The sequence below is a fragment of the Rutidosis leptorrhynchoides genome, chromosome 2, assembly GCF_046630445.1.
Source record: "Rutidosis leptorrhynchoides isolate AG116_Rl617_1_P2 chromosome 2, CSIRO_AGI_Rlap_v1, whole genome shotgun sequence".
NCBI lineage: Eukaryota > Viridiplantae > Streptophyta > Magnoliopsida > Asterales > Asteraceae > Rutidosis > Rutidosis leptorrhynchoides.
In genome coordinates this window covers 11502839-11511602 of record NC_092334.1, presented here as the reverse complement: position 1 = coordinate 11511602, position 8764 = coordinate 11502839, and the positions used below count along the sequence as shown (strand labels likewise).

Below are 8764 nucleotides of genomic sequence, written 5' to 3'. Positions count from 1 at the left end.
TGTATGATCAAACTGCCTAGATTGTGCTGTTTTCAAATCCTAATTTGGAGTTGTTTTTTAGGTTTGATTCTACAGTTTCGATAAATATTCTAGTCTGTATGTTAATTAGGTTATGTTTTAAAGTTCCAAAGTTTCAGGATTTGATAATGGTTGTATAATCCAAAGTTTAGAAGGAGGTCAATTATATTTTTCAAAATCCTTCAAATTAATCTGTCAACGGGTCACAACTGGTCAAAAGTCGGGTTTACTCAGTCAAAGTCGATTCGTCGGTCAAATCGTTAAAAATTGATTAAAAATGTTCAAAAATGGTTAAAATCTAAGCCGGTCAACATTTCAATATGAATTAATATTAGCCTTTTGGAGTATTGTGTCCGGAAATTCAACGTAAAGCCTTAGTTAAATATGTTGTGTGCCTAAGAATTGCATTATGTGTCCAATAGAGAATTTGACACTCTGTTTTATCCTTTTGTGTCTATAATATGCAAAACCGGATTGTGCTGTTCTTCTGTTGATACATGTTCTTCTCAGTTCTCAATGACAACATTGAATTCCTTGATTTATGTTCCAGAGCTGTTAGTAAGCTGGTGTTACTTTGTAATTACAATGAGTGTGATAGAGTTATCGAAAGGAATGGACTTCATGCAGAAAGGCATAACGAAGCTTAAGAATATTCTAGAAGGCCTTCCCGAGCCACAATTCAGCTCGGAGGATTACAAGATGCTCTACACGTATTAGTTTTTGCTCTATTGCTATTTTGTGTTTGAACATTTTCCCAGTTAGTTACATCTTGTATAACTCATCAAACTTTGTTCCAGTACTATCTATGCCATGTGCACGCAGAAACAGCCACATGATTACTCTCAACAGCTGTATGAAGAATATCGCGAGTCTATTGAAGAGTACATAACTTCAACGGTTAATCTCATCTCCTTTTTCCATATACATTGATGTCATCTTATAGCAGTAGTTATTTGGTAGTGTTTTAATCAAGAGGGAAGTAGATTTTAGGAAGGGAATGGGGAAGTAAATTTTTTTTACTTTTTGAAAAATATCACAAACATTAATTTTAAGTGAAAATATGAACATTTAAAAAAGACACTTTATGATAAATGTTATTATTTTGACCAGAAATGCTTGAAGAATCTGATTACGTCAGGTATAACATTCATGATGAATGTTATTCTTCGAGCATCTTCTGGTCAAATCACTACTAGATTCAGGTATTGCGATATAATAATATTATGAAGAAAGGTTACCTGCATGTAAAACTTTTTATTCTTGCCTGTCGCATTTCGTAGGTAGAATGTGTTTCGTTTTATGTGAACTTTATTATAAAACTAAAAGGAAGACATACAAAAATTATAAAGTGGACAAAAGGATTCTAAATAATGTTAAACAATCACACTTTTACAACTTAAAACTTTGATGAACAAAACAAAATTCCAAACACGTATTTAGCTTTGATGCATATGTCTTGTGGTCTATTTTTTTTATTTGATTTTGAACACCAACTAAACAATGGGTTACCCAAGCTAAAGAATTGGAGCGTCTATATAGTGGCTGGTTCTATAATTAACTCTCACTTGTTTGGGATGTCGGTCATTATGTGCATATTTAGGCTTATATAGTTAATTTAGCATAATGCTTCTTGCTTACATTTGTTTTTATTCTTGGTTGTTTGTATGTTCAATTACTACTTTCTCTTATGCAGGTTTTACCATCTTTAAGAGAGAATCATGATGAGTTCATGGTTAGGGAGCTTGTGAAAAGGTGGTTAAATCATAAAGTCATGGTGCGGTGGCTTTCCCGATTTTTTCACTATCTTGATAGATACTACATTGCCCGAAGATCTCTCCCGCGACTAAATGAAGTTGGACTTGCCTGTTTCCGTGATCTGGTATTTCATAATTAGTCAGTAAAGTATTCGGTTCAAAGAAAAAATATAGAATAATTAATTCTTCAAGATTAATCTCTTTTAGTGGCTTGTTTTACTGTTGGATATGCTTGTTTAGGTATACCAAGAAATGCATGGGAAAGTGAGAGATGCTGTAATTTATATGGTATGTTTTTACATATTGTTTCTCCACGAGTTTTTGTTTTTTTTTTTTTCCTACCTCTTTATTTGCAATATTCTTTTACGATTGCTAACCAAGATTGATCGAGAGCGTGAAGGAGAGCAGATTGACCATGCGCTACTAAAGAATGTTCTACATATATATTTGGAGATAGGAATGGGGGAAATGGAGTACTATGAGAATGATTTTGAAGCACCCATGCTCAAACATAGTGCATCATACTATTCACGCAAGGCCTCAAACTGGATATTAGATGAGTGTTGTCCGGATTACATGCTGAAAGTAAACTTCATATGCTCTTTTGAATAATGAAAGTCAGCTTTGTGAAGATCATATGTTGTGAAACATAAGCATCCTTTACTTGGAATTTCAGGTAGAAGAGTGCTTGAAATGGGAAAAGGACAGAGTACTTAATTATCTTCATGTCAGCAGTGAGCCAAAGCTTCTTGAGGTGTGTTATTTTGGGTTTTCCAAGTCTTCCGTTATATATTTATCTCATGGGGGGAAGTGGTTATAAATTTGTAGAAAGTGCAACATGAGCTGTTATCTGTTTATGCTTCTCAATTGATTGAGAACGAACACTTGGGTTGTCATGCATTGCTCAGGGATGAGAAGGTATGCACTTACTAATGATTGTTTGCTAAAGAATGTATAATGTAGATCTCTTATATGGTTATTACAATTTACTTTATGTTTCTTTAGTTTGATGATCTGTCAAGGATGTTCAGACTCTTTTCAAAGGTACCTCGAGGACTGGATCTTGTATCAAGTGTGTTTAAGCAGGTCTGTTGTATTGAAGAAAAGTTCATTTTTCTTACAGAAGATATTTGAGATATGGGATAATTGTTTTCTTTTCCTCCTTCTGTCTTATGGTTTTTGTAATTTACAGCATGTAGCTGCAGAAGGCACGATATTGGTTAAACAGGCAGAAGATATAGCAACTAACAAGAAAGTTTGTATATACTTTTTAAACAGCACATTTTTTAGAAAGCATATCAGTTTCAACAGTATATTCTATAAATCCACAAGTAGTTTATGTTCTCCTTGAGGAGATGGACATTTGCTATATGATGGTGGTACATATGTGTTATAAATTTAAGGGATTTAAGACTTTATTCGTTATTGTAGCTTATTAATTTACTGATTTGTTTCTGCCTTATTTTTTGTTACTGCCTGTTAAGTATTTTTGTGGTTTATTACAGTCTGAAAAGAGAGATGCGGTTGGCTTGCAGAAACAAGTAATCATGATACCATGGAATTTTGATAATTTAGTATGTTTTGTAGACCAGAACCTTATGTATGTATTGCCCTCCAGGTTTTTGTTCGGAAAGTGATTGAGATCAATGACAAGTACCTGGCATATGTAACTAACTGTTTTACAAACCATTCTCTCTTCAAAAAGGTTTGTATGTATCTTTATGTGTGAAACATATATACCACGACAACAGTACAGTTTTTCTTTGTCCGTATTGTTATTTTGTAAATTACTGATTAGGCTCTTAAAGAGGCATATGAAATATTCTACAACAAAGGAGTTGCTGGAAGTTCGGGTGCAGAGTTACTTGCCACATTTTGTGATAATATTCTTAAGAAGGGTGGTAGTGAGAAATTGAGTGATGAAGATATTGAAGACACACTTGAGAAGGTATGCTGGTAATTGTATATATTCTTTTTATGCACCTGTATGACATACAATGACATTCGAGTTATATTAATATGTAGGTTGTAAAGCTGCTTGCCTACATCAGTGATAAAGATTTATTTGCTGAGTTTTATAGGTAAACTTGTGCTCTGTGGTATAGTAGAAAAACTTACTTCAACATTACTTTATCTTCCTTATCTCTGGCATTATTATATTGTCAGGAAAGGACTTGCTCAGCGTCTTTTGCTTGACAAGAATGCCATTGATGAACATGAGAAAAGTGTTCTGACAAAGATGAAGCAACTTTGTGGTGGTCAATTTACATCAAAGATGGAGAGGATGGTCAGTCTTTTAATATCATATATTGTAGAAGTGGTAAATCTGCCATGTTGAGCGGGCTTTGTAATGATTTGTAAAGGGTGTTTTTTAGGTTCGAATGGTTCAGAATGTAAAAGTGGGCAAACCCTGTGGCTTGGTGCACTATTTTTCCAATAATACCAATAATAATACTCCAGACGTCCCAATTTAATAGTCTCATTTCGTCTTTTCAAGTATTTCTTTACCAACTTTGACTTAAAATATTTTGGCTTCGGTTATATATTATTTAGTGAAATTTATATTAATGAAAACACATTTAAAGCCCAATACATATATGTAAATGACATCAAATATTACATAACACAAACAAAATATTTTAAGTCAAAGTTGGTAAAGAAAGACTTGAAAAGTCAAAAGTCAAAATGAGACTATTAAATTGGGACGGAGGAAGTAGTACTTTTGATTATAATTAGAGTTAAAATATTATAAAAGTTATAAAATCTCATTTATAATATTATTTTTTGACTTGTTAATTAATTATACAACATGAATTTTTTGACCTATTCATTTGTAAATTTGTCCAAATTGCCGCCTCTAAGACTTACTATGCCCGCATTATGGGATTGTAATTCACTTGTTGTGTCTATTTTCAGATTACAGATTTAACGTTGACAAAAGAAAACCATTCCTACTTTGAAAAGTACTTGAATGATCATCCAATTGTTAGTACTGGGATTGACTTGACTGTCACTGTGTTGACTGCTGCATACTGGCCAACTTACATATATTTTGACCTTTATCTCCCCGCAGAGATGGTACGGAAATCATTAGTTGCTTTTATTATGAGATCTGAGTTTTAGGTTTTGTATATTTGTAATGTGTTTTATATAGTTGATACATGTGCTTTTTAAAGGTCAAGTGCGTTAAAGTTTTCAATGAATTTTATCGGACAAAAACAACAAACAGGAGACTTACTTGGATATATTCATTGGGTACTTGCAATATAAATGCGTATTTTGAATCAAAAACTATGGAGCTTATTGTTACAACATACCAGGTTTGCGTCTCCTTTTCATCTTACATGCAAATAGAAGTTTATCTGTATAATTTTGACCATTGACCTTGTTTAGTGCAGGCATCTGTTCTACTACTATTTAACACTTCAGACCGATTAAGTTATCAAGAAATTGTGACTCGTTTGAACTTATCTGATGAGGATGCTGTCAAACTACTCCATTCTTTGTCGTGCGCAAAATATAAAATTCTTCTCAAGGATCCAAATACCAAAAGAATATTATCAACTGATTCCTTCGAGTTCAACTCTAAGTTCACTGATAAAATGAGTAGAATCAAGGTTATTACTTCTTACTCCGTAGTATATAACAAGTTGGTATCTCTTCATATTAGACTTTCAAATTATCATTTAATCGAAACTTTTATTATTTGTTTTCTGATGTTATATACAGATTCCTCTACCTTCTGTTGATGAGAAGAAAAAGGTAACTGAGGATGTTGATAAAGATAGGCAGTATGCAATTGAAGCTTCAATTGTTCGGATCATGAAGATCCGAAAAACGTTGATGTACCAGCAGTTAGTTATGGAGTGCGTTGAACAGTTAACGCGCTTGTTTAAGGCAAGTTTATTTTTTTTTATTATTATTATTTTTTTTTTCCTAACACTACTAAAACTTGGAAAGTGACCTGTTAGATATGCACCTTGCTTCTGTCAACCTGTTATGAACCATTAGAGTAAAACGTAATCTTAATCATCCCATGCACTAGTAAATGAGACAATATTGTCACTTATTATGGTTACTTACTGACTTACTGTGACAGTTTTTTAATCTCAATGACTTCTTTTTTAACTGATGAGCGATGAACATTTTTTCAGCCTGATGTAAAAGCAATTAAGAATAGAATTGAGGATATGATAACTCGTGAATATATTGAAAGGGACAAAGAGAATCCAAACTTGTTCCGCTACTTGGCATGATTCTTTTTTAAGGCTGAGGACAATTACAGCCTAAGGAGCATGAAATTTTGAGTTGACCAATGTTACACTGGAGCTGAACGTTTGGCTGAAAGAAGCTAATGTAGCATGCCTTATCTGTGGGTGTTGTGATTGCATAGGGGCCTAAAAGTTTGTATAGCCTTCAAAACTTGTAATAATCAAGTGGATTAGTACATTTAAGTAGGAAAAAGTGTGTTTGTTTATTTTGTTTTTGGGTGTAATTATTGGTTGTAACAGTAAATTTCTAATGCTTCTTAATCCTTATTGTATCACATATATTATCTATAGTTAGTAGTCAAAAAATTACTATTTTTTTTAAAGACAAATTATATTAAAAAGACTACATAATTCAATAGAAAAGATGGAAGTACATTATTCTAGTTAATTTATTAAACTGACAATACATATTTTAATTAAAATTGATTTCAAGGTAAAAAATACCTGAAAGTCATGGGAAAGATGGAAGTAAATTGTTGATATAATTCAATAGACATAATTCATCCTATGGACTTTTCATTTAGACATAATAATCTTTCATCGTTCCAGTACAATAATTTGCGCAAACCAAATACTCGATCATCTTAGTATTTGTGCTGAATTAAAAATTATGAATGGCATCAAATTATCATATGAACCTCAATATTTTTTTGTATATTTATTTATTTGTGTAATGTATTGTTGAGTTATCTAAATCTAAATATTAAAAAATGTTCGATGAATTGTCTAGAATTAGTTAAGGTATCAAGTTAAGGTATATTATTTTAAGGAAATTACATAATTTACTTGCGAACTAGGAAAAATTAAGTCAAAAGTAGACAATGATTAAGTTGGACAGCAGTGATGAAAACATGAAGGGGCATACAAGTGTGCAGCCCATCGAGATTGATTGTACCAACATGACGATCTACTGACGGCCACAAATGACAAAAGAACATATAACTCGGCCAAGACAAGCGAAACCAAAATACACGTGTCCACAAATGAAATCCTAATTACCTTACAACTCGACCAACACAAACTGAAACCCACAAACGCTTGACTACAAATGACAACATTAACCACAGAAACTCACATCCAAACATCAAATCTTAAAAACCTCTAAGCCACAAACGCCAGGCAACCCAAGAACACGTGCCTCGAGACTGCAACCAGAAAATCGAAAGGAACCCTCATTAGCCAGGAAATCCAGGCAAACCCAAAAAGAACCACCCAAATACCCAAGCCAGTTGAAACTCAATCCACATACATTTGACAAACAACCGAGAGAAACACCAACACCCCAATTGTTTGGCGCTTAATGACAGAAGGCGCTAAGCCGCCAAGGGGATGATAGGTATAGTACTTTTTGTACATTAATTGATTGTATAACGACCCTCACTTTTCCACTTCTAGAATTACTAAATTTCCCTTACGATTTTTGTGTGCTCGTAAATTTCTATTTAGCAAAACGTTGACCAAATAGTAAACTTTTAGTCGACACTCACTACTAATTAAAAAATAATTAATCTATAGTAATAAATAAAAAGTGACATAGATATAAATAATAAAACATTTGAAAAAGGAAAAAAATAAAATAAATAATAATACATATAAAAAAAACGGCTAGCACAAAGAAAAAAAAAATTGTTTAAAAGATAATTAACAAAGTGTAATTCTAATCTAGTTCCAAGTATTGTAACAAAGTCTAATCCTAGTTTCAAACTAATTTTAAACTAATCCTAATTAACTTCTAACTCTTTCATCCAAATCCTTGTTCTTCAAGTTTATCCTCCAAACAATCCTAGAGTGCATATGATTCTAAAACTCAAGTATAAAAAGGACCCTAGGCTTCCATTATCTGCATCACAAAATTCACAACAACTCCTCTACACTCTCTCTTTTTGGTCGACTAATACAGTCCCTTCACCACCCCTTTTTTCTGTCACCACCCAGCTGCTATTTTGCAGCCGTACCACAGCCCAAAAACAGCAGCCCTTGTGCTGTGTTTTTCGACTCAAATTGCAGCTTTCTGCTGCAGTCATAAACCGTCACCAAGTCGCCATTGTTCTGCTATTTATCTGCTTGTTTCCTGCTGCGTTTTTACAGCCCAACCGCCATCAATCTCAGCCATATTCTGCTGTTTTCTGGGCGACAAAACCGACCCGAATAGATTGCCTTTTTGGCAACTGAAACTCGCCACAATCACAGCCTTCTGCTGTGATTTTCGCAGCCTACAACCACCACTAAAAACCCTCCTGTTCCTGCTAATTTTCGTTACCCAAACAGCCCCATTTTCTGCTAATTTGATCGCCCAAAACAGCCCAACTAAAGCTGCTCCTGTTGCTGTTTTCCTGCTCAACAAAACAGCCCAAATACCCGCCCAATTCGACACCCTGCTGCTGCGTTTTTCCGTCTGATGTCCACCATTAAAACCGCCAGTTTAGGCTACTATTTTACTGCCGTTTTCGGGCTGCTGCTGTTCGGTTCTGTCCCCATCGAACTCACCACCTTTATCTTGCTCCAAAACACATAAGGTATCCTAAAACTCTAAATTAATAATACTTATTATTATTTGTTTAGATTCTTTAAATTTTACGTTAATGATCATGATTAATAAATAATAAGAGTTTGGTTATGAGATTTGGAGATTAAAAAAAAAAAAAACAACAACAACAAGAAGCATGCATGCGTATGCATACATGTTTTGTATGTATGCGTATGATATGTATGTAGATCATA

The 8764-nt window shown here is 33.6% G+C and overlaps 1 protein-coding gene across 1 annotated transcript; it reads left to right on the top strand.

Annotated features, from left to right (window-relative positions):
- Nucleotides 1-595: 595 nt before the first annotated feature.
- On the top strand, nucleotides 596-6286 carry LOC139890560 (cullin-1-like). Its single transcript, XM_071873442.1, has 19 exons — nucleotides 596-728; nucleotides 816-915; nucleotides 1712-1897; nucleotides 2013-2060; nucleotides 2154-2357; nucleotides 2449-2526; nucleotides 2601-2690; nucleotides 2778-2858; nucleotides 2965-3027; nucleotides 3278-3313; nucleotides 3391-3477; nucleotides 3571-3720; nucleotides 3798-3853; nucleotides 3939-4059; nucleotides 4689-4850; nucleotides 4949-5092; nucleotides 5171-5389; nucleotides 5502-5669; nucleotides 5927-6286. The coding sequence occupies exons 1-19, from the start codon at nucleotides 604-606 to the stop codon at nucleotides 6026-6028; spliced, it is 2220 nt and encodes a 739-aa protein (XP_071729543.1). The 5' UTR covers nucleotides 596-603; the 3' UTR covers nucleotides 6029-6286.
- The last annotated feature ends 2478 nt before the right edge of the window (nucleotides 6287-8764 follow it).

What these genes read in the sequence shown, in the direction of transcription:
- LOC139890560 (XM_071873442.1), top strand. Translation starts at nt 604, where the DNA reads ATGAGTGTGATAGAGTTATCGAAAGGAATGGACTTCATGCAGAAAGGC. An exon ending in CGGTTGGCTTGCAGAAACAA is followed by an intron (nt 3,314 to 3,390) that starts GTAATCATGATA and finishes ATTGCCCTCCAG; the next exon opens with GTTTTTGTTCGGAAAGTGAT. An exon ending in ACCATTCTCTCTTCAAAAAG is followed by an intron (nt 3,478 to 3,570) that starts GTTTGTATGTAT and finishes ATTACTGATTAG; the next exon opens with GCTCTTAAAGAGGCATATGA.